General features: G+C 40.5%; 1 protein-coding gene across 4 annotated transcripts in view; it reads right to left on the bottom strand.

Moving 5' to 3' along the window:
• ABCA4 (ATP binding cassette subfamily A member 4) overlaps window positions 1–24,276 on the bottom strand; it is a 134,047-nt gene extending 109,771 nt beyond the window's left edge. For 3 of the 4 annotated variants that reach the window (XM_075833185.1, XM_075833188.1, XM_075833187.1), the window contains exons 1-5: window positions 24,171–24,273; window positions 16,219–16,310; window positions 12,988–13,081; window positions 7,028–7,169; window positions 3,543–3,682 (exon numbers count right to left, since the gene is read on the bottom strand). In XM_075833185.1, coding sequence (XP_075689300.1) covers window positions 3,543–3,682; window positions 7,028–7,169; window positions 12,988–13,081; window positions 16,219–16,284 — 442 coding nt within the window. In that variant the 5' untranslated portion in view covers window positions 16,285–16,310; window positions 24,171–24,273. Of the gene's footprint in view, window positions 1–3,542; window positions 3,683–7,027; window positions 7,170–12,987; window positions 13,082–16,218; window positions 16,311–24,170 lie in introns of all 4 variants that reach the window. The other variant, XR_012849982.1, reaches the window with a different exon arrangement.
• Window positions 24,277–24,769: the final 493 nt, after the last annotated feature.

Below are 24,769 nucleotides of genomic sequence, written 5' to 3'. Positions count from 1 at the left end.
AAAAATGGGGAAAAATGGTGAATATATTAAATAAAGATAAATGGGAGAATGCACTGAAAATGGTTTCGGAAACTACAAGTAATAATGTATTTAGAATTGCCCAGCCTATTTTACACGATGCCTATTATACTACTAAAAAATGGTAAACAATTCAATCCAAAAAGTGGATATAGATGCCCAAAGTGTAAACATCTGGAGGCGGATTTAGTCCACCTGCTGTGGAACTGCCCCAAGCTTCATATCTATTGGAAAAAAATTATTGAAAATATTGAAAGAATTGGGAAAATTTGTATACCGTGGGACCCAATAAATACAGTATGAGGAGTGATTGGGGTATAAAAGGGGATTCCACTAATATTAAAACAGGTTTAAAAGCATTACAGATGGCCAGAAGGGTCCTGTGCTATAGCTGGAGAGCTTGCACTCCACTGGGATTTGAAGCTTGGGTCAGGTCAATGAGGGGATTTATTCGACTCAGAAAAAAAGGACTTGAAACAAAACAAACAAGTCCAAAAAATTAAAAAAAGATGGGGGGGGGGAGTTCGGAGGAAAATCTATAAATTATAAGTTATAAAGAAGAGTGCATAACTTGTTCATTTAACTGCGAGTATAGATGGAATGTGAGAGACAGAGGATTATTTTTTGTGTGTTTGTGTCCTCCATCCTTCAGGGGAATGGGTGGTCGGTGGCTTGAGGGAATAGGTAGTTTGTTCCAAATTCTATAGAAAGGAGTGTTATGGTCTTGGGACTAACTTAGCACTGTGGAGTAAAAACTGCAAGATATCGAGCTCGGACTCTTGTTCTGCATAATTTCTCTAAAAATGTTGTTGTATGGTTAGACTCATGGCGACTGGCTGCTAAGTAAGGAAGGATCACTGCTCTACCTATGGGTTGTAGAGGGATTGGTTGGAAATAAAAATGTATTTTGTATTTTACAGTCCTGTTCTAGAATAGAGGCTGCTAAAACATAGTAAGGTTATGGGACTAATATTTTAGAAGAGAAAGGATCTGGCGGTTTTTTCTCTTTCTCTTCGGTCAGTGCTTGAGATAATCGCCGTGAGTCTATCACTGCGACTCTTGTTTTGTCTGTTCGAATTATTTGATGTATGGGGTATTTTTATAATGAAACATGGTAACTTGTATTTTTATGGTTGGAATAAACAATAATTGGTGGGGGGAAAAAAAGTCAGGTGTTGGTCAAAAGACTATGCAATCATGGCAGTCGTGTACACAGATCCCATATAGCAGCACAGAGACCATATGGCACACAATGTGCACCAAATGGTGTCAATGTGCATGACTGTATTACGGAGATGTATTCTAGAGAGGCAATGCATTTAGATGAGAATACCTCAGTAATACGGCATCTGATGGAGCATGCTATGATTTTTTTTTCTGTTGAATTCCTAAGGAATTGTGTGAATCAGAGCCATACAAAGGTATAATTTGGCCTTTATAGACCTCTATGGCTGCCATATTATGGCTGAATACAACTCAGAGCTTGTACAGAGATGTAATAGGGCCGTGCACATAAGGCATTAAACTTTCTTCTTCCCTATCTTTTACATTTCTGCATCTTTGATTCCAAACTGAACTAATAATTAGTACAAATGCTTAAAGGGATTAGAAAAACATGGCTGCCTTCTTCCGAAAACATGTTGTGTGTGATTTTGCAACTCAGCCCTATACACTTCAATGGAGCTGAGCTGCAATAGCTAGATAAAACCCATGGACAGGTATGGCACTGTTTTTGGCAGAAAGCAGCCATGTTTTTGTAATACTGGACAACCCCTTTAATATTGAAAAAAAAAAAATGTGGATATTTCCAAGAAAGAAACCATTAAACCCTGGTACAATCACAGGCATTGGCACCACTATAGTCGTAGCCGCCATACTGTATCTACTGCTATGGGGCGCAGAGGCTGAGGCGGTCTACTTAGGTGCAAGAATGTTGTTCTTTTTTAGGGGAAAAACAAGGTGTAGCTTTCTAACAATTGGTTAACGCTCAGTAATAGTAATGCTATTTAATATACTCAGTTTGGTTTGCTATACACTAGGTAATGGGGGGTCCATCCTTCACTTTGCTGTGGGGTTACTCTGCTCTTTCACAGGTTAAATACAAAGCGGAACCATGAGATGTTCTTTTTCATTATAATTCGGATATGCAGTAGAGCAGCGCAGCTATTATTGAGTAGCTCCAGCATAATGCTCACTATGGCAACATTATTGGATTGCAATGTTGAACTCAGGGCAACCTTCAAATTTCTTAGGTCAAGAGTGTACGATGAAGATGCCACTTGCATTGCCTTCCAGTGGTCATGTCCTATTATAGTTCTATAGTTTGCCTTATAGACTACAAGGATACCCCAGCCGTACCAACAGGTGTAATCTTTGACTATTGATGACTTATGAGCACATTTCTGTATACACATTTTTGTTAGACAAAGGGAACAAGTTACTGATTGTTGCAGTGTGAAGGGAATTTAGCTTATTTTTCAGGACAAGGTAACAGAACACAGGTTACAATTGTTTAAAATGTTCAGTCATCTGGTGTTTGCCATTCAACAGGGTCTTTTAAAGCCCCACTTAAGAATGACAGTGACTAATGAAATGGCTGTTACCGTATAGTTTGAGGATATACAGACATGTGAAGTACAGTATTAACACCTCTCCACCTTTGATTCTTTGTTGAATGTTCTCCATGAACTTGCAGTCAATTCGTTCCCCACTAAGTGTAGTATGTGACCTTCAAGCAAAATGATCTCACCTTTGTTTGCTTCACACATACAGGTGCATAAGAGGTTGTGTCAACAGATGGAATGAACAATAATCTAATGTGTTTATTTAGTTTGCTTCACTTGTTGATTTTAACCTTTTGGTTCTTTCCTCATTCCAAAGAATCATGCTGCTTTGATTGGTGAACAGAAAGGGCAACATCAGTGGATGCTGAAGGGTGCTGGCATGCGTGGGGTCTGTTGAAGGGTGCTGGGGTTTGCTTCGGTCTGTCAAAAGGTGACGAGTGCTGTTGAAAGGTGCTGGTGTTTGCTGTGGTCTGTCAAAAGGTGCTGGGGCTGTTAAAGGGTGCTTGGCCTCTTTGGTTTTGCGCCATGCATAAAGACATAATTGTCCATATCTTTCGGTACAATTCATGTGAACTACACATGATTCAAGGGTGGTTGGGGGATGTTTTAGGGTGCCACCAACAAATTCTCCCTGAATTAATTTCTCAAAAGTAGACAATTATGACGATGGGGCCAACCTGAATAATTTTATGAGAATAAGGGCAGTTATAATAGGTATTATTTTAGAAGTGTAATTATTAAATACTAATGACTGGATTGGTAACTTTGCTTTAAACTTGGAGTCTGGCTAATGCCCTATCGTCATATGAACTGGCTCTGTCATTGATTTCTGTTGCCTTTTTTTATGTTCTGCAATTTACTACATGAAAAAGTCAGTCAAAAGTTATGATTTAATATTCTATATTTAAACAGACAATAAATTTTTATTCCAAATGAACAGTTCAGTGACTTGGTAATTACCATAAACTCTTCCAGGGTTAGTCCGAATGGAATCCATAAAATTGGATATAGTATACAGTTCCTTCCAGATCTGGCCAAGATGCTGTATTTCAGGCTTCTCCAAAAGTACGTCTTGGGCGTCTTTATAAGCTCTTGCAAGGCTTAGAGGAGGTAAAGAACAAATGGTTATTTATTAGAGAAAAAATACTAAACCGGCAAATTAATTAAATGTTAAGAGTCCTGAAAAGTGCTCATGAAATATACCAGTATTATTGCAAAATAACCAAAGCCAACGCAAGTTTACTTGAATGAAACAATACACACTAGTTTCCTATTTTTTATTTAACAAATACAATATAAAGCAATCTACATAAAGACCTTTTTGTCTCTAAGAGGTTCATCACGATTAATTTTTGGGTGCCATGTGAACACTTAAATTGACCCACCTAGAAAAATTAGAAAATATGCTTTTGCCTGGAGAGAAGGCACTCATTCCCCCCTTCCCCAAGTTATAGCACGCACACGGGGACCAGGTAAGTACAGTATAACTTTAGGGATGGAGTGAGTGCCTTTCCAAATTAGGTATTTTCAGCTGATTTTTGGAGGATAATGAAACTTTTTTGTAGTTACATTTGAGATATATAATTTCTGTTACTACGTACTCTAGAGATGTGCTTATCAAACTCACACAGTGATCTTCTACTAGTCTCAAGCAATTCCCATATATGTTCCCAGGAAGAGTACACCCCGAGCATTGATCTTATCAGGTCAAGAGTAACCTATTAACCCAGACACTGAGCAAGCGTAACAGAAAATGAAACAGTAATGAAGAGATTCAATCTTAGATTCTAAAGCTTACAGTCTAAATGGACAGATCCATTAGGAGAAAAGGGGGTGTCATCTTTGATAATGTAAAGTTTCCAACGTTTTCATTTCACCCTGGAACAAGTCATCTCATTGTCTGTTACTATGTTCAAAAATTCACAAATTCACGACATATCTAAAACATAGCTGGAGTAACCAAATACTTCCTTGGTTCCAATGATTTGGCTGAACGATCATTAGGATATTGACAGGAAAATCCAGACAGTTTAATTAAATAATATGGAATTCAGTGGGTGCTGGGCATGTTGACTTCTAAGAAAACATTGAGTGGGGGGAAGCTGTCTTAAAGTCAATGGGATTCATTCCTTATGATAAAGGATATCAAGTGTCTCCATCATGAAACAGTTGGTGTTAGTACGATACATATCCTTTACCAAGAGTCGCCACGAAACATCTTGATTCTGTACATGTTTGCTGCCCAGCATCCTCAACATATAAATAAAGAACCTCTTAAATAACAAAGGCTTGTTGTAAAGCTGTGGCAACTAGGACTTGATTGATATCATAGCACCTATTTTCTTATCACCCCGCTACATATCCTGTAACATCCGGGCTTTACTCACAATGTGGCTTTTGTTTGAAATTACGAAAAAAAGGCCACTTCTAAAAATATACTTTAACCGCTACCCGTTATCTGCAATGTTCTCAACTGTCCTGTATTTGCAGTTAGGAGGTCTGTGTCCTGTCATTTAGTGACCTGAAATGCTGCAAAGCTTTCATCAACATTTTTGTCATTATTCCTGCATTGTCTAAAATATTATTAGGACTGTTTTCGGCAGCAGGAACTGGACTAGCTAGTTCCAGGAGATATATTGCTACACAAACAATATTGTGTGTTGAACTTTCTCCTATCACACAAGTGGTCTGATGGTCATTCTGATAAGATCAATTACAGGAGAGAGGGTCCAAGAGGGGTAGATGGGTTATAGTATAATTTACTATGGACTTCTGTATACAAAATGGAAATATAGTTTGATTCATGGATACGAAGGAGATCTCTGATCTATTACATATTTTATGCCTTTGCATATTGTGATATAAAATAAAACAAAGATAATGATTTACTTTGAGGAAAAATGTCTCCATCATTTCAAAAATTGTTACCTTGCAGTCCCACATGGCAAATTTGATGATTGCAAATTTCTGACCCTATATAATCCAATGATCAATATACTTAATATGTGTTAAAATTCTTGAAATGTCACAAGATTATTCAGGGAGGAAATTGTCCACATGCCGATCGTTCTTTCCAGCAGCTCTATGGACAGAATCAGAGGCATAACCTGAAGCTCCTGAGCCTCAATACAAAATTTGTAAAGTGTTCCCTAAGGGCAGGTTCACACCAGCGTTGGTCTTTCAGTTGTTCTGCTCCATTAGAGGAGCAGAACAACGAAAATACTGCGATCGCCGATTCTGTGGTACACCGATCTGTCAGGTTTCCGCCGTTGTGTCCATGTTTTTAACGGAAACAATAGTGCGGCATGCTGCACTATTGTTTCCGGTATTTTCTGCCAGATTTGCGACGGAGGCTTCCAATGCAGATGTGAACAGAAGCCTACCTACAGTACCATATGCCATTTATAATACTGCAGTCCTCTTATGTAGTAGAGGGGCTTTGGGTCTCTATGGATCATATATACCTCATCCATGTCTCTTTTAAATGCAGATCATACATAAACCCCATGTAAATCAAACAATAAAATCCCCACACAAACTGTTTCAAGATTTATTTCTGCTCTAAAAGTCCTAGTAAAAAAAAAATAAGTATCAGTTTAGAAAACCGGCTCATGTAAATAATGTGGTTACTCGTTCATACTATGGATGGAACCTCTATTTATTACTTCTAATATTTAATTAGGGGACTAATAGTTACTCACTTATTTAGAGCAAACATATAAAAGCAAAAACTGTAACATTTCCAAAGAGCTTGTCACTTAACATGTAATTTCCATCTATTTTAGCGTCCTACATTTACCCTACTACAGATCTTCCTTTTTAAATCATATTATTACGCAGAATCACATCAAACTAATAGTCCCACTAGAGATGTTATCTTCTACGTCCTCAGTCCCAATGCTTCTGGGATTTAAGGCCTACTTAACTGGTTATATCCCATATACAACTACATATAGCTATTCACTATGAGATAGCAGAATTACAATATAGGGGCATTTTTTGGGGGTTGGTCGGCATATACCCTAGGTGCTGGGCTAGGGTACCAACAAGCCACTCTGCCTTGGCTATGGTACTTATAAATAGGGCAAGGGCAGCAAGCTAAATCTTTTTCCCTGGTGGAGGAAAACCTAGCAACAAAGTCTAGTAAATATAACATCAATGAACTGGTGTAAAACACTGACGCATTCAAACAATTTCTCCCACCTCCATACCTAAAATGTACGTCCATATTCTTATCTTCTTTGTATTTGGAATTTCACCTGCTCGTAATATTTTTAACGAATGCAGGGAAAAGTTTCACCTGTGGATGAACCTTTTCCTTGATGTGAAGACATATAGGGAGGTATGGAGAATCATCAACTAATGCAATGTCTCAGAGTGATAGCACTAGAAAATAAACATACTGCCGTCCAGGCTAATCGTTTAATATAGGCATGACTGCTTACATGGAATTGTTGTAGTTTGAAACCACGCCAGGCGACTCTCCACGTGTCGGACTTTTAAAACAAGGGTTATTGGCATTGCAGAAAATTCCATGTAACCACGGCAACACCCCTGCCGAGGGCATAGCCTTGTTTGGAAAATGGCCTGTGTAAATGGATAAAAACAGGGGAAAGAATTAAAATTTAGCTTTAGTGTTTAAAACGGCACTTGTCAAAACATCAGCAGTCTATGTGCTACATTCCTTTAAGGTTACTTGAAGAGATTTATTTTTTCTTTTTTTTGCTCGTGTCTGGACTTTATCTGCCTGAAGGTATGCATATCTTAAACCCATGCAATTGAGGGGCACATCTTGACGTCTTATTCTCCACCATGACCAGTGGAAACTTTCTTATTCCTGATAAGGTGGTAAATGTCTCAAGAAAATATAAACAACTGTCTCTGTAATATCCACAAAGTGCTTCATAGTTTCAAAATGGTGGAAATAATTACAACACACATAAGTTAAATATAACATCAACTACTGCCATGGATTAATCCTTAAAGAGTCACTGATGCTGGCTTACAAAATAGCCCCCCCTATGATGAAATATTCTGGAATAAGAGTTAAATTCAAAAGATCCTTCAGACTGAAGAAACTCTCAGAACATGTTTAAAAGGGGTTTAAATAGGTATAATGATTTTATCAGAATTTTTCCCGTCAGTTGCAGGAGTGATTCAAAAAAAGTTCAGGGCAGACATCGAAGCGTTAGGCTTCTTTGTACGAGGATACGTAGATTTGGGGCAATTGAGTAATGCCATTCAATATTGCCGCAGGGCGCAGGATTTCATTGTGCCCGCCTGCACCGGGCTGTAGACAGCTCAGGCCACGGACTGGAAGAGTCCTGTATCCTGTACCGCACCACTGGAAGCATCATGGATCAGTAGTTAGGTGAGTATTGGATTTATTTCTTTTTCTCTGCGGTACACTTAATTATGGGACACTATAGGGGAGCACTATTACTAATGGGGCATGCTGGGGGACCACAATTGGGGGTTACTATTACTGTGGAGGCACGCTGGCACAGATACTTTTGGGGGCACTATGGGGAGCACTATTGCTAATGGCAGTACTCTGGGGAGCACCATTACTATTGGGGCTCTATGTTAGAGAAGTATTACTATGGGGGACACTCTGGCACAGCTACAGTGGGGGCACTATTACGATTGGGATACCCTGGCACTACTATAGAGGCCATTATGGCACAGTTACTGTTCGTGGCAGTCTGCTTTGCACAATTCTTTTTGGGGGCACTGTGTGGGCACTATTACAAACTTTTATTCAAGTGTTTATCGCATTTCTCCTTGGATTTAATCCCACTCTCCTTATTTCTGTTTAATATCAACAATTTACTGTATATATCTTAGGCAACCCTCATTTTTATCTTTTTTTTTTTAAATCAGACAAGTTTTTATTGAGAATACAACATGTATTATACACTTTTTGCATTTCTGGTAAAGTACAGAGAAATCCACCAACCGAAGAAAAAAACAAAGTAACCGTATAACATCTTGTTCTTGATACAAAATTCCTGCAATTACATTACACTCTGTATTCTCATCATCTTTAATTGCATCTTCACATGCATCCCCATCCCTACCCCTATCACCCGAACTCCCCCCCCCTCACAGTACCTCCTCTGTCTCCTGAGTCGCCAGTCCCCTCCACCCTTTCCATCCGTTCAGTATTCCAACCAGTGATCCCGTCATATCTTGTTCAAATAGATGCGTCATCCCACCTTCAAATCTCATCTAATGTGTCACATTACTATAATTGTTAACCCATTTACTCCATTGCTTATCATACTTATGAATTGCCCCTCTTTTCAGATATATTCGATGCTCCAGTGATACCGTGTGGTTAACATATCCAACTAACTCAGCCACCTCCGGGGGATCCGCCTGCAGCCAATATTTTGCAATTAATTTCCTAGCGTGATACAGAACCTTTTTAATAGCCAATAATTCCACTCCATCTCCTCCTTCCTCCCCCATACATCCCAATATAAAGATCTTAGGTTCCAGTGGAAAATCTCTACCATATACCCTAGATACCATTCCTTTAACTGCTTTCCAATATACATCTAGCATCGGACAGCTCCAAAACATATGTTTTATGTCCGCCCCATCAAACCTACACCTGGGGCACTCCTTTGTTGTTCTAATTCGCATTTGCCACAGCACCTTAGGTGTCCTATATACCCTATGCAATAAAAAGAGTTGTGACCTCCTGTGTGCTACACTAATAGAGACTATTTTGGGCGATGTGAGTATTTCTTCCCATTCTTCATCCGCTATAGCCCCTACATCCCCTTCCCATTTACGTCTAGTCTCCACCAGTGGGTCTCCTAGGAATTTGGCGAGTAACATACTATATAGCACCGAGATAATCCCTTTAGTGTCTTGTGCCCCCAGCACCCTTTCTATCCCTCCCATAGTGGAGCAGCTCAAGTCCACCAGCCTCTCTTGTGCCTGCGTCGCATGCCTTAGCTGAAGATATTGGTAGAACCGTCGATGTGAGAGTCCAAACTCTTCCTGAAGTTGTGCAAAAAGCTTGAGATTCCCTCCCTCATATACCTGGTGTACATATCCGATTCCTGCTTGTTCCCAATCCTGAAATCCTTCCAAAATATTAAATTCCCATAGATACGGATTATCCCATAAAGGCATATAATTGGAACATCCTGTAACCCCCAATATCTTTTTACTTTCCCACCAAACTTTATGCAGTAATAACAGAGTCGGTTTCCCTCTCGCCTCCCTCCGTAATTTATGCGATTCCATGGCCTCTAATAAATCCGTTCTCTTTCCCAAATAGTACACCAGTTTCCCACTAGAATTCCACTCCTCCCTATTCTTCCATCCTTTGAAGTGCTGTATTTGGGCTGCTAGATAATATATCCACGCATTTGGAATAGCTAACCCCCCCTGTTCTGTTGGCAATTGTAGCTTTTCCATTTTAATCCTGGGGATCCCCCTTTTCCACACCAAGTCCCTAAACAAATTATGTATTCTCCTGAACCAGTATTTAGGTAACCACACTGGGGCATTGTGCATAATATAGAGTACCTGGGGCATCAGAATCATTTTGATGAGATTTGCTCGTCCCAGCGCTGACAACGGTAACCCAAGCCATACTTTAGTCCTATCTGTTAATTTATTCACTAATGGTATCACATTCAACTCAACAAATTCCTGCACCCTTGCTGATACCGTAATCCCCAGATATTTAAACTTCCGTACACACGGTACTTCAATTCCTCCAACTATCAATGGTGTAACTACTGGCTGGAGTGGTAACAACACCGACTTGCTCCAATTAATTTTTAACCCTGAAAATCTGCCGAACCTCTCCAATATCGTCATTATCACTGGCAGTGAATGATCTATCTCCCCCAGGAACAGCAGTATATCGTCCGCGTATAGTGCTATTCGCTCTTCCAGCTCTCCACAGCGAAACCCTTCTATCCCCGGATGTTGTCTTATCACATTTGCTAGGGGTTCAATTGCCAGTGCAAACAGCAACGGAGAAAGTGGGCATCCCTGCCGCGTCCCCCTCTCTAACCTAAAAGAGTCTGACATCCTTCCATTTGCCCTAACCAGAGCCACCGGTTCCTTATACAATAATTGTACCCACTTTATAAAATTCCGTCCAAAACCTATCCGCTCCAATACAGCCCACAAGTACCCCCATTCCACACTATCAAATGCCTTAGTGGCGTCCAACGACAACACTGCTCTACCCCGCTCTTCCGGATCATCTGTCTGTAAATTTAAGAAAAGCCTACGTAAGTTAACTGCTGCTCATTTTTATCTTTAGTGAATTTTAAACCTTCTCAATTCTTTATTTAAAACCATCTCTTATTTTCTGTTCTAGACACCGCATATTTTAATTGCAAATCCAAAAAAGAAATAATTTTGTGGCAATCTGCAATTGTTGAAAATCCAGTAAATTCCCCTTGAAAATCGGTGATATCTTATAAACTCCTTTTTTAATCCCAAATTATTTACTTCCCACAAAACTCACCGTGCTAATGATATAATGATATAATATTACATACTTTTTTAGCTTCTCCCCAGACTTTATGTATTTAAAAACAAATTGGCAATGATTTATGATTTAATGTTCCTGCTTCTACTACTTCAAAGTTAGATTCAACCCCACAAAGTTCTTTGGCTCCTCTTATACTTAGCTCTTTTAAAAAGGTATCCAATTCTGTCATATTATTAAGTTGTGATGCCAAGTAAATCATCTGCATATATGTAACGGTGTCTGTAAATGCTGTCCATAGTGCATCTGTAATGAATTCGTATTTATGGATCCACAAAAGGAAGAAAACCACAAATGATATGTAACATCTGCAAACCTGGCGTCGCCTAGCAACACTTCCGTAATTACGGACGGCTACAGGTGCACATCCATAGGCATCCATAAATACGGAAGCGCCCATAGACTGCTTTGGGGAATCCATGCCGTAATTACAGACAAGAAGAGGACATGTTGAATATTTTACTGATAATTTTTACGGAACGGACACCCATCCGTAAAAATATGGAAAGGTGTCCGTAGCCCATAGAAGTGAATGGGTCCGTGATTACGGATGAAAAATACGTTCGTGCGCATGGGGCCTAAGTCACCATCTTGAAAGGGTCTATGTAACTATGTCTGTGCTAATCTTGGCCTTCCTCCTCTCTAAATACAATAATTTATGATAGATTTAATGCTCCTAAAAAGTTTTCCCCAACCATACGGATGAATTGTATATTATATGCGGTAACAATATAATTTTTATAGAGAAATCCTATCTACTTTCCCCCAAGGCAAACAGTGCCAACTCTTAACTGTTTCCATCATCTTCCTAATTAGAGGGCTCACGTTAAGCTCACCAAACTGCGAGACATTTCTCGAGTTTTTTATCCCCAAACTTTTACGGATGTGGCGATGCCAACTAAGGTAAAAAAATATTTACAATTTTTTGGGGGAATAATGTAAAAAGTTTTTTTTAAAACTTTTAATAAATATTATTTATTTTTATGTACATAAAAAAACAACTGTACTCAGCATTTTTTTTTTGTTTTTTTTCAGTTTCCCCAGGTAGATTTGTGCATTGGATCGCTTCCCCATATACTGCAATACTAAAGCATTGCAGTATATCGTGATTTTGATAGGCTTCTATTAAGCCCTGGGCTTAATAGGAGCACAAAGATGGCGGACATGGGGGCAATAATTAAGCCCCAGGCTGCCATGACAATCATCGGTACCCTGCTGTCACTGAAGCTGTCAGTCCCACTGACCTGACAGATTCAGGTTTCAGCACACGACACAGCTTCTATGTATCCAGAATACATAGAAGCTGTAACTGAAAGAGTAAGAACATTTTTTAATAAAAATAAATTACAAAGTTGCACAACAAACTGAAATACACTGTTTTAGTATTAAAAAAAAAAAAAAAAAAAGCTTTTAAAGGTGTACATATCCTTTAAGTGGTTGTGTGCCATGGTATTAGCCACAATAGATTTTAGCACCAACTTTGGGAAGAAAATAGTAAATTTAGCAATCTCTAAGGCAGGGTTCAGCAACTTTCAGAACTCTGTTGTTAAACTACAACTCCCAGTATGCCCTGAAAGCCAAAGGCTTTATTATTCCAGACAGAGGCTGTCAGGGAATGTTGGGAATTGTAGTTTGGCACCAACTGCAGTGCTGAAAGTTGCTGAACCCTGCTCTATGGGAATACTGATTTTCATACTTGTGAGATTCTTCTCTCATGCTATAGTGACTTTTTTCATGGTGTTACATGCTCTGTATTTAACAAAAATTTTTTACTTATTTTTATACTTTCCATACCATAACATATTTGTTTTGTGCAGTGTAACAACTATTGAAATTACCATAAAAAACAAGACACAAAAACAGGGGATTCCTTACATTCATGCTGGCCGTACAATGGGTTTGCATTTCTTAGCCATACCAGGACAAGAATCAACGATAAGGGCCAGAAAATTTCCACAAAAAAGCGAAGCTGCCAGATAAAGAATGTTAAAATTAGTATCAAAATTAACAACCACAGCTATTACAAGTTAGAACACATTGGAGGAAATATTTAAAACAAATCTAGAAATCAAGACTGAATGCGAGGGGTTGATAATGGGGGTGTAAGGATGTGCCTGCTTATCTTATGAGCACATTTATATGTTATGTCGTAGTGCCAAGAACGGTCTCCAGAATCTGCCTACACCTCATATTGCAATACCAAAAGTGCATGTTGGAAAGAATTAAAAGGTCAAGTCAAATTCTATGTTAAAATCCCTTTATAATCCCCTACAGAATACGGAATATAAGCAAATGTCAATTGTAATCATAGTTCTTGTCGGAAATGTGCTTATTAACGTGACTTATAGTGTAAGGGTGGCAATGATAGGAATTAAACAGACTAAATATATATGAAACACTGGATGACTGATATAAAAATTTAAATCAGGTTATTAAACCTAATAGTTTGTGGTTCACAAATCAGTTTGCAATTCTTTAGCCAACACTGAAGATAGGCACGACAGGCAAATCGATCTGTAGCCCCTCTTTGCCAACACTTTCTGAGCATACATTGAGTACCAACTAAAAATATTACCGTGTTGACCAATTTAATAGGGACTATCCTACTTTCTACCAACGTAGTATCTTAGCATTTGAGGACATTTCCGGGTAAAACATATGTATTCTATTATGCCGAATGCACCAAAGAGAGTGCCTGGGTCTTGCCAAGGCCGGCTCCAGGATTATGTGGACCCTTGGGCAACACGGACTTAGTAGGCCCCTTTGCGGGGGAACTCACGGCGGCAGTAAAATGGCAGAAAACGTCACTTTGTGCCCCCATAGAGACGTTAGGCCCTGTTTATTCCCCCATATAGAAGTTAGGCCCCCAGTTTGTACCCCCATACATTTAGTGCCCTCTGCACTGAGAGATGGATGTAGCCGACTCTCACACCCTCACCTGATGTATGATGGGTGTGAAGTTCTACTGTGACATATACAATTTAAATGTAGAAAAACTCTGTCTGCATAAGTATAGCCATTAGCTAAGTAAAGAGATTATCTACCAACAAAGTCATGCTCAGTCACATAATATCTTTAAATATAACATATCTTTAAATATGACTTATTGCTTTTTAAGTCAATGGAGTTAAAAGTGTTTCATTAGCCAAAATATGTGTATGGGAGCCTGCCAACTGTACCCTGACGTGAGAAGTCAGGGAAAACGAGAATTAGGTATGTTGGATTTACAAATGTCTGATTATTTTTATTCTGCCAGGAGATTAGTCATTGTCAAAGGTCTCTGGCCGTCAACATAAAAATAAATATTCACGGTTGGAATAGACAAATTTGTATGTTTATGGACCATTCAGCCGAGAGATATTTTATGTGTGAGGCCAACCTTTGTCAATATCAGTTAACTAATCGGTACCAAGACAATAAACCAGATTGACAGATATAGTTGGGGCCCATGGAATACTTAGTTAACATAGGCTTATATTTTCATTATGGGTATGAGGGGTAGCTTATATGTTATGTTATTGCCTCTATGTAAAGTAGTATTTTGAGTGCTAATTAATACATGAGCATCCAAACGTTCTGATTATAGTAATGCCTACTACTACTACTACTACTACTACTACTACTACTACTACTACGACATGCAGTGACTATTTATGTGCGAACAAGCTCGGTGGGTATTAAAGAGTTAGTTCGATCATAGACATTTAAAGAGGCCTCCAGCCTGGACGTCATGTGTATTCAGAATCCTGACACTTCTGAATCTTTTCTGTGAGATTCCAGCAAGCCACGCGTAATCTGGCGAGATTACGAGGTAAACGAGATTTCGTTTCCCTTGCTGGAAATCTCACAGAAAAGATTCAGAAGTGTCAGGATTCTGAATACACATGACGTCCAGGCTGGAGGTCATGTATATTCATTATCAGGACACTTGATTAACGTTAATGTCTGTGTATGTGCCTGCACATCGTGTTCTAGTAAGAACGTGATGCTGCTGTGTAAATGAATGGAGAGGAGTGCATGATGCTGATTGGTCACTGATTCGTCAGCATCATACACTTCTATTCACAACGCACAGTTAGTAAAACAAGTAAACACGCCCAGTTAAAAACACAATACACGCCCAGTTGGACATACGAAAAAAACACGCCCAGTTGTCCATTTAAAACCTCATTTGCATATATATAAAATAGCTCATAACTTGGCCAAAAATGAACGTTTAAAAAACAAAACAAAAACTTTACTGTTATCTACATTGCAGCACCGATCACATGCAATAGGAGATAGGGATTTGAGAATCTGGTGACAGATCCACAGGATATGCCATGAAATGTCTGATAAGTGCAGGTCCCACCTCTGGAACCCCGTTCTGGAGATACAACTCCTGTAGATGAACCTTTTAGACCCATATCACAGTCACAAAAGTATACAATGACACACTCAAAGTACTAGACACACAAAATAAGAACTGAAGATCCGTCAAGAGCAGCTTGTTGATAGTTTACAGTTGGCAAAAAAACGAAGCGTCAGAAGTGCTCATGTGAGCACTTAGCCGCTTCCTTTCTCTTCGGCTTTTTCCGGAAAGCCAATGTATCGGAGTACGGGCTCATAGATTTTTCTATTGAGCCCATACTCCGCTACATTGATTTCCGGAAAAAGCCGAACAGAAACGAAGAGGCTAAGTGCTCACACGAGCGCTTCTGCCACTTCGTTTTAGCGATTTGTGGGAGTCTCACTGCTTGAACCCACACCAATCAAAACTTCTGACATGTCACTATGATATGTCAGAAGTATGTTAAACGTTTAGTTACCCTTTAAGAGTGTAAGGAGGGCCAACACATCAGACAGACCTCTGCAACCATAAGTAGAAGGAAGGCAGCAGGAAATTTCAAGACTGGCCTGATAGAGGGAAGTAGCACTATGGGGGGGTTGAGGACTTTTGATTTCGTTTTGCCCATATTTACCATTCAAGTCAACAGCATTGATCTCAGCAAGTAGAGTTATGGACATATTCAAAAAAAAAAAAAAGTTTTCTAGTTGTTTTAGGGTTTGAATAATCTAGTAGTAATAAGTATTGTGATCTATATCTTGTGTTTATCCTGACAGTACCTTTTGCCTTTTCCGGAGGGTCCAGTTCTTCCATAGCAATAGCCTAACCTTGGCACTGAACTTCATCCTTCTGAATATGAACCTCTCAAGGGCTGAAACACAAGGAAAAAAGTTATAGTGTAAATCAATATTCATCAGAAGTTATTATGGATGAACAAACTCTGTACGGGATATTCTAAATGGTTTGCATCCATCATCTATCAAAATACTCATAACAGTCTATGCACCACTATGTGGCTCCATGTAATTTGTACTTGGGGCCCAACTATTTCCAAAGTTTGTCTCTTTGACTGTCAGTTTACCAGACTAATAATTTTTTCAAGCTATTTCTCCTAACAATGAACATCTGAGAATTTCTGAAAACCCCATACACATGACAATATCATCGGACCACAAAAATGATGAGCTATACAGAAATCAAGGTAATAATAGTTGGCAATGGCGAACATCACAGCATAATAAAGTTTCATATTGAATTTAACACGCTCAACAGGAAAGGAAGACAACAAAGCAAGATCTTTTTTTTTCTTTCCATAAAGTTTCTTTTCAATGACTGAACATTTCTAGTGTAAGGGTATGTTCACACAGCCTATTTACGGACGTAATTCGGGCGTTTTTGCCCCGAATTACGTCCGAAAATAGCGCCTCAATAGCGCTGACAAACATCTGCCCATTGAAAGCAATGGGCAGACGTTTGTCTGTTCACACGCGGCGTAATTTACGCGCCGCTGTCAAAAGACGGCGCGTAAATAGACGCCCGCGTCAAAGAAGTGACCTGTCACTTCTTTGGCCGGAATTGGAGCCGTTATTCATTGACTCCAAAGAATAGCTGCACCAATTACGTCTGTAATTGACGCGGCGTTCAAGCGCCTGCACATGCCGTTACGGCTGAAATTACGGGGATGTTTTCAGGCTGAAACATCCCCGTAATTTCAGCCGTTACGGACTCCCTCGTGTGAACATACCCTCATGGTATGTTCACACGCTGAGCCAAAAACGTCTGAAAATACGGAGCTGTTTTCAAGGGAAAACAGCACCTGATTTTCAGAAGTTTTTTGAGCAACTCACGTTTTTTGCGGCGTTTTTCGTGCCGTTTTCTCGGCCGTTTTTCGAGCTGTTTTCAATAGAGTCTATGAGAAAACGGCTCCAAAAACGTCCTAAGAAGTGTCCTGCACTTCTTTTGACAAGGCTGTAATTTTACACGTCGTCTTTTGACAGCTGTCAAACGACGACGCGTAAATTACAGGTTGTCTGCACAGTACGTCGGCAAACCCATTCAAATGAAGGGGCAGATGTTTGCCGACGTATTGGAGCCGTATTTTCAGACGTAAAACAAGGCATAATACGCCTCGTTTACGTCTTAAAATAGGTCGTGTGAACCCAGCCTAACAGTAATAGAGACACATAAATTGAAAATCTCATTCCAAACCGAGGGCCATTACTATGGAGTTGGTGTGCCCTGTCTATACCAGCCTCCACTCTTTTGAAAGGCTTTCCATGGGAAATTTAAACATGGCTATAAAAAATTTGCATCCATTCTTTGGCAGTGATGTTGTGTAATAAGGTTTAGTTCTCAGCTGGCATTACAATTGATCCTAAAGGGTGAGGTTAGGTTTCCTTTTCAGACCAGTCAAACTGGCGGTAAACCATCGTTTAATGAACCACTCTTTTTGCATAGTAAATTAGTATACAGAAACAATGTTGGAAGCATAGAATTTTCTAGAGGATGTCATTGTATGCTGTAGCGTTAAGATTTCCCATAACTAGAAATCCATTAGTTCTCCTTCACCAAATGTTATATTTGGCATTACACATTTGGATAGGAATCTGGATAAACCCAGATCCACACATGTGCTTTTCCATGGAACCCAATCCGTTAAGCTCCAGATTAATAGCTCTTGTACGGACGGTGTTTCTACAACCAATTGTGGACACAGTACGGGTATGTGCACACACACTAATTACGTCCGTAATTGACGGACGTATTTCGGCCGCAAGTACCGGACCGAACACAGTGCAGGGAGCCGGGCTCCTAGCATCATACTTATGTACGATGCTAGGAGTTCCTGCCTTTCCGTGGAACTGCTGTCCCGTACTGAAAACATGATTACAGTACGGGACAGTTGTCCTGCAGCGAGGCAGGGACTCCTAGCATCGTACATAAGTATGATGCTAGGAGCCCAGCTCCCTGCACTGTGTTCGGTCCGGGACTTGCGGCCGAAATACGTCCGTCAATTACGGACGTAATTAGTGTGTGTGCACATACCCTACTGGTTGTTGCAAACAAGGACAGATCATTTTTTTGATTGATTGATTGATTGATCTGTGAGTTTATGTGGCCTACCGCTGACCAGTTTGATGCTCCTAGTCATTTCCACTTCACAAAAACAGTGGTTAAGGTTAAATACTAGCAGGTCAGAAATATTGGACAACCGGCATCTTATAACAGTGTGAGGCTGAGTGTCACTGAGCTCTTTGGTATGATCTATTGGTTTTATGTATATCTATGCAATTGAAGTGGCTGAACCTTCTAATAGGAATGGATGTTCACCTACTTTTGGCCTTGCAGTGTAGGTGTATTATAATAACTAATAAGTTTGAAAGGTTACAAAATGTGCTCACTAGCCCAAGTAGCTATAACCTGGTAGGTTGTGATGTTGTCTAAGAGCACAAAATCTACTCTTAGGCCCAGTTCTCACAGTTTTTTTATGCAGATTTTGATATGGAAACTGCGTTGGAATCAGTGGCAAAAAAAAAGCGCCATGCTCTTTCTTGCCGCGGTTCCGCCTCTGACCACTCATTGAAATCAATGGGAGGCAGAGAAAGCGTTTTTCGCTGCATTTTTTTGCCTGCGGCACTCAACGGCCACAGACACAATCAAAATCACGAAGGAATTTTGAGACAGATCCTTCTGCCTGCAAAAAAAATTCTCTGTCGACAGGGCTTTAGGGTACATTCACATTTACAATTAGTGGGGAGATGGAGGGTTCCCCCAAAACCACATCTAAGAGACATAGGCAAAAATGTTTTAATATGTGCTCAATCTTCAGTGGTGAAGAGTTGTCTTGTTGGATAAGAGAAGACAAAGAGATGTCCATACACATATGAAATTATGACAGTCTAATAATATGTAAGTTAGTTACTCTACGTTTTACTTCTGAGAAGACCAAATTGGATTGGTATATTCTTATCAAAAAACATTGCGCACATCCACCAAGTATGATCGGTGGATAACCTGGCATTGAATGGGCAATTTATGCTGAGACTACAGGCCCTTTTACACAGCCAATAATCGGATGACCAAGGCCTCATATGAACGCTCATTACCACCATTGGCCCGTGTAAACATGGCAGTGATTAGCGGAAAAAAAAGAAAACTTAATCGGACAGTCGGATCTTTTAAGCTGCTATAAAAATGATAATTTGTATAAACATGGGATGTGCTGCCAACAATTTTGGAAACTGTATGGGAATGAACGATCGTATTAACAATGATTCCTTCCCATACAGCCATGATCATTGCTCCATGTAAGTAGAGCAAAGAAGAGACGATCGACATGTCATTATCGTCGATCAGCACTCATTAGTGGGCAGAGATCTGTCCGTGTAAAATGGCACCAAGTAGCAGAGCATTAAAGAGGCTCTGTCACCACATTATAAGTGCCCTATCTCCTACATAATCTGATCGGCGCTGTAATGTAGATAACAGCAGTGGTTTTTCATTTGAAAAACAATCAATTTTGAGCAAGTTATGAACAATTTTAGATTTATGCTAATTAGTATCTTAAAAGACAACTGGGCATTTTTTTACTTTTTACCATACACTTCTCATCATACAAGCCCAGCTGGTTTCACTGCACACACAGTGTGATCTCGCTGTGCTGTCACTTACTCACACATTAACTTTACCGAAGTGTCTTGAGAGTGAATAGACATTGTCTCCAGCCAGTACGCGATGTCTATTCACACTCCCAACACTTTGGTAAAGTTTCTGTGGGACTTAAGCACAGCGGGATGTCGCAAGATCACGCTGTAAATGACAGCAAAGCGTGATCTCGCGAGATCACGCTATGCTGTGTGATTAAGTCCCACTGAAACTTTACCGAAGTGTCGGGAGTGTGAATAGACATCGCTTCCTGGCTGGAGGCGATGTCTATTCACTCTCAAGACACTTCGGTAAAGTTAATGTGTGAGTAAGTGACAGCACAGTGTGATCTCGCGAGATCACGCTGTGCTCTCAATCACAGCGAGATCATGCTGTGTGTGCAGTGAAACCAGCTAAGCTGGAAAGATGAGAAGTGTATGACGCTGATTGGTCAGCATCATACACTTCTCTTTACAACGCCCAGTTGGTAAAAAGTAAAAAATCGCCCAGTTGTCTATTAAGAAACTAATTAGCATAAGTCTAAAAATGTTCATAACTTGCTCAAAATTGATTGTTTTTCAAAATAAAAACCACTGTTATCTACATTACAGTGCCCATCACATTATGTAGGAGATAGGGCACTTATAATCTGGTGACAGAACCTCTTTAAACCTTGGTATCAGGTCTTCAGAATCAGCGTATTGAGAGAGCTCTTAGCAGTGCCATTCATTGTCTTCCAGGCTGTGCCCAAATAGGCTTCCCGATTGGTCACATCACTTAATTGAGTTCCCTCCCTGGGTATCCTGCTCTTATTCCTGCAGCACTGTGATTGCCTAGTAAACATACTAATTCATATAATTTAGATATGAATGCACAATATTTAGAGACGTGTATTCATATCCAAATGTTGTCCTTCTATTTGGGCCGCCCATAGGCACTTGCCTACTGTGTCAATAGGTAAAAAAAAAAAAAATCTTGAAAAACATTACAAAAATATATTTTTCTCTTTAAATCTGTGTTGTAAAAAGCAAAAAGGAGAACAACCTCTCCCGACATTTCACTTATATCTTAATATATGCAATCTTTATCACAAAAATGAGAAGTGGTTTGGAAATACTTGGGAGGTTTTGTTTATACTTCGGAGTATGTTTCAGTCAGCAGAGATAATCTGTCTACTTTTTTTTTTTACAAGTTTAGTGAAGAAACACTTGCATAATTTTGGAGGAGGAGGCTGCTAAGAATGCAAAGACTGCAAATAGTTTTGTATTAAACCAATAAGCCGTGCCAAGAGCTGAGCTCCTTACAGAATCCAAGAATGTGCAAACACATCCAGGAGGAGGAATACAGGGAGATTCAAGTTTTGCTGCACACAGAGATTTTAAGAACACATTAAGAGAATGAGCAGACGTCAATAACATTATAATTCCCAGCACATTCACACAAATATACTCACTAACCTTGTCAGAGGGCTACAGCCTTACTTATAGGACACGCTTTATCCATAACAGGATGGCCTGCAAATGGATTGAAGAGTAGGTACCACTTTAATTGAGCTCAGGGGGGTGATTTAGGTTGGCGGTCGATGCAGATAATCCGTCCACTAAACAACAGCACTGGTTTGTTTGTTATTATTGGCCATACTGGGTCCTATTTCTTCCAGCATCAAGACCCTGTTTGTGGCGGCGCCGCCATGCTTAAAGAGGCTCTGTTACTAGTTTATAACTGCCCTATCTTCTACCTAATCTAATAGGCGCTTTAATGTAGATAAGCAATGTGCTGTTTTTTTGTAAAAAAAAACCTTTTATTTTTGACAAAGTTATGAGCATTTTAAGTGTTATGCAAATTTGTTCTTAATGCCCAAGTGAGCGTTTCTTTTACTTTTGACCAAGTGGGCGTAGTAAAGAGAAGTGTATGACGCTGACCAATCAGCATCATACATTTCTCTTCATTCATGTCCAGCTGTCTGATCTGGGATCTTAATTTATTGAGGGGTCTGACCTGTGGTCTAATTTAATTTAGGGGACTGGTCTGAACCTGGAGTAATGTATAGGTCTGGGGCTGAATAAATTTAGGGGTCTGGTATGGGGTCTAAATGAATTAAGTGGTCTGGTCTGGGGTCTAAATTGATTTTGGAGTCTAGTTTGGGGTCTGAATTTTATTTAGGGGTTTGGTCTTGGGCCTGAAGCAATGTAGGGGTCTGGTCTGGCGCCCAAAATAATTTAGAGTTCTGGTCTGAGGTTTGAATTTATTTAGTTTGGTATCTGAATTTATTCATGGAACCGGTATCTGGTCTGAATTTGTGTTACTCTAGAGCAGGGGTCTCAAGCACGCGGGCTGTCATCTGCGGCCCACGGGACACAGAGCCACTAGTATCGGCTCTGCTCCGAGACTCTGGAATTGCCTGACATCGCTGTCCACATATGAACAGCGATGTCTGGGGCTTCCCCAGAGCCGGAGTCCCGTGCAGAGCGCTAGTACAGGCTCTGCTCCGGTACTCTGTGGAATTCCCTGACATCGCTGTCCATGTATGGACAGTGTGTCAGGGTCTTCCCCAGAGCGGAGACCCGGGCAGAGCGCTAGTATCGGCTCTGCTCCGGGACTCTGTGGAATTCACTGACATCGGTGTCCATGTTTGGACACACGATGTCTGTGGCTTCCCCAGAGCCGGAGTCCCGTGCAGAGCGCTAGTACAGGCTCTGCTCCGGGACTCTGTGGAATTCCCTGACATCGCTGTCCATATATGGACAGTGTGTCAGGGTCTTCCCCAGAGCGGAGACCGGGCAGAGCGCTAATATCGGCTCTGCTCCAGGACTCTGTGGAATTCACTGACATCGGTGTCCATGTTTGGACACATGATGTCTGGGGCTACCCCAGAGTACCGGGAAGAGCGCTAGTATAGGCTCTGCTCTGGGACTCTGGGGAAGCCTCTGACATCGCTGTCCATACATCGACAATGATGTCAGGGTCTTCCCCAGAGCTGGAGTCCCAGTGATGTCAGGAGCACAGCTGGAGTCCTAGGAAGAGCCTATTAGCGCCCTGCCTGGGACTCCAGCTCTGGGGTTGCCCCTGACATCTCTGTCCATATATGGACAGTGATGTCAGGAGCAGAGTTGGAATCCCAGGCAGGGTACTAGAAGCGGCTCTGCTTCAACTCCAGCTCTGGGCAAGCCCCTGACATCACTGTGGCAGCATCTGCGGAGGGCACTATGGTAGCATCTGCAAAGGGCACTGTGGCAGCATCTGCGGAGGGCACTGTGGCAGCATCTGCGGAGGGCACTGTGGCAGCATCTGCAGGGGGCACTGTGGCAGCATCTACAGAGGGCACTGTGGCAGTATGTACAGAGGGCACTGTGGCCTTATCTAGGGGTGTGTTGCATTATCTACAGAGGGCACTGTGGCATTATCTTGACATGTGTGTCTGCCAAACGCTGCTAACTGAGCCGCTGGACTGCATTTAGCGACACAAACTGACAAACTGGATTGTTGAAATAAGCACGTGGGGAAATATCTCAAATTTTAAACCTAGCGCTATTATTATAGTAATGTAGTATTATTATTATAGTAATGTAGTATTGTTGTAGTAGTTCAAATAATTAATTGATTAACAATAATTTTGTATTGTATCAAATTTGAAAGTAATGCGGCCCGCCAACTTCCGATTTTTTCTATATGTGGCCCACCTACCCGGCCGAGTTTGAGACCCCTGCTCTAAAGAATGGAAATGGCTGTAGAAGCAAGGGGCCAAAGATTTAGGGGTCTGCCAACTCTGCAGTTGTCAAGAGAAGTCATCAAAGTAGTCAAGACCAGATGGAGAAGAAAAGGAAAGTGAACAACTCGAATCAGAGTCACTGGATTTAATTGTTATTTATTCTGCATGTGTCTGACCAGTGCTGTATTCACATACACGTATAGTCTGTAGAGCAATGATACTCTACAGGGGTACATTACCACTATAAGATCACTGTATGGCAGTTTTACTGGTTATATTGGTCTTTGTAGAGTGGTAGCGTACAGTTGTCCCTGACTAATACAGCGAGTGTACGCCAAACCCTGACTGATTAGGTGTTTGCGTTCCACTTAGATTTACCTTCTTGTACTGATGGTGCGGCTCACATATTAAAGGGAGGGGCGTGACCGAACTGAGCAAACTTTGCCGTGGCACACCAGTTTCCCCCTTCAGAGTTCAATCCTGGATCCGCCCGTGGTGAAGCTACACAAAAAAATTAGGGAATTACATTAAATACTGAGCAAGGCCCCTTGCACATTTTGTATAGAAGAGCCACTCTTCACATCTTTTTTGACCAAAAGGGGGATCGGATCACGGCATAAGGCAAACTTTCTCTAAGGAAAGGTTTTTTGGTCTCCATTTAGTTACAAAATCAGCCAAGTTATGTTCAGACGCTGCAGTCAAGTGGCGTTTCTTTACAGCGGAAACGTGGAAAAATGCTGGGTTTTTTGTGAAATCACAGAAGCTAAATTGCAGTGCATTGTGAGATCAAAGGACAGTTGAAGGGACACTCTGGACAAACAGTACACACTGGGGCAAATTTATAGTTGTCTTGTAAAGTTAAACAGAATGAAACTTTACTAGACAGATGGAAACTGCGCCAATTAATCACAATAGTGCACACTGTATGATAAATTTGCCAAAAACCGCTATTAATGTTAGAAACGTAAAATTTTTTA

Source organism: Rhinoderma darwinii, chromosome 7 (assembly GCF_050947455.1).
Source record: "Rhinoderma darwinii isolate aRhiDar2 chromosome 7, aRhiDar2.hap1, whole genome shotgun sequence".
In the NCBI taxonomy this organism is placed as follows: Eukaryota; Metazoa; Chordata; class Amphibia; order Anura; family Rhinodermatidae; genus Rhinoderma; species Rhinoderma darwinii.
This window is presented reverse-complemented; position numbering and strand designations above follow the sequence as displayed.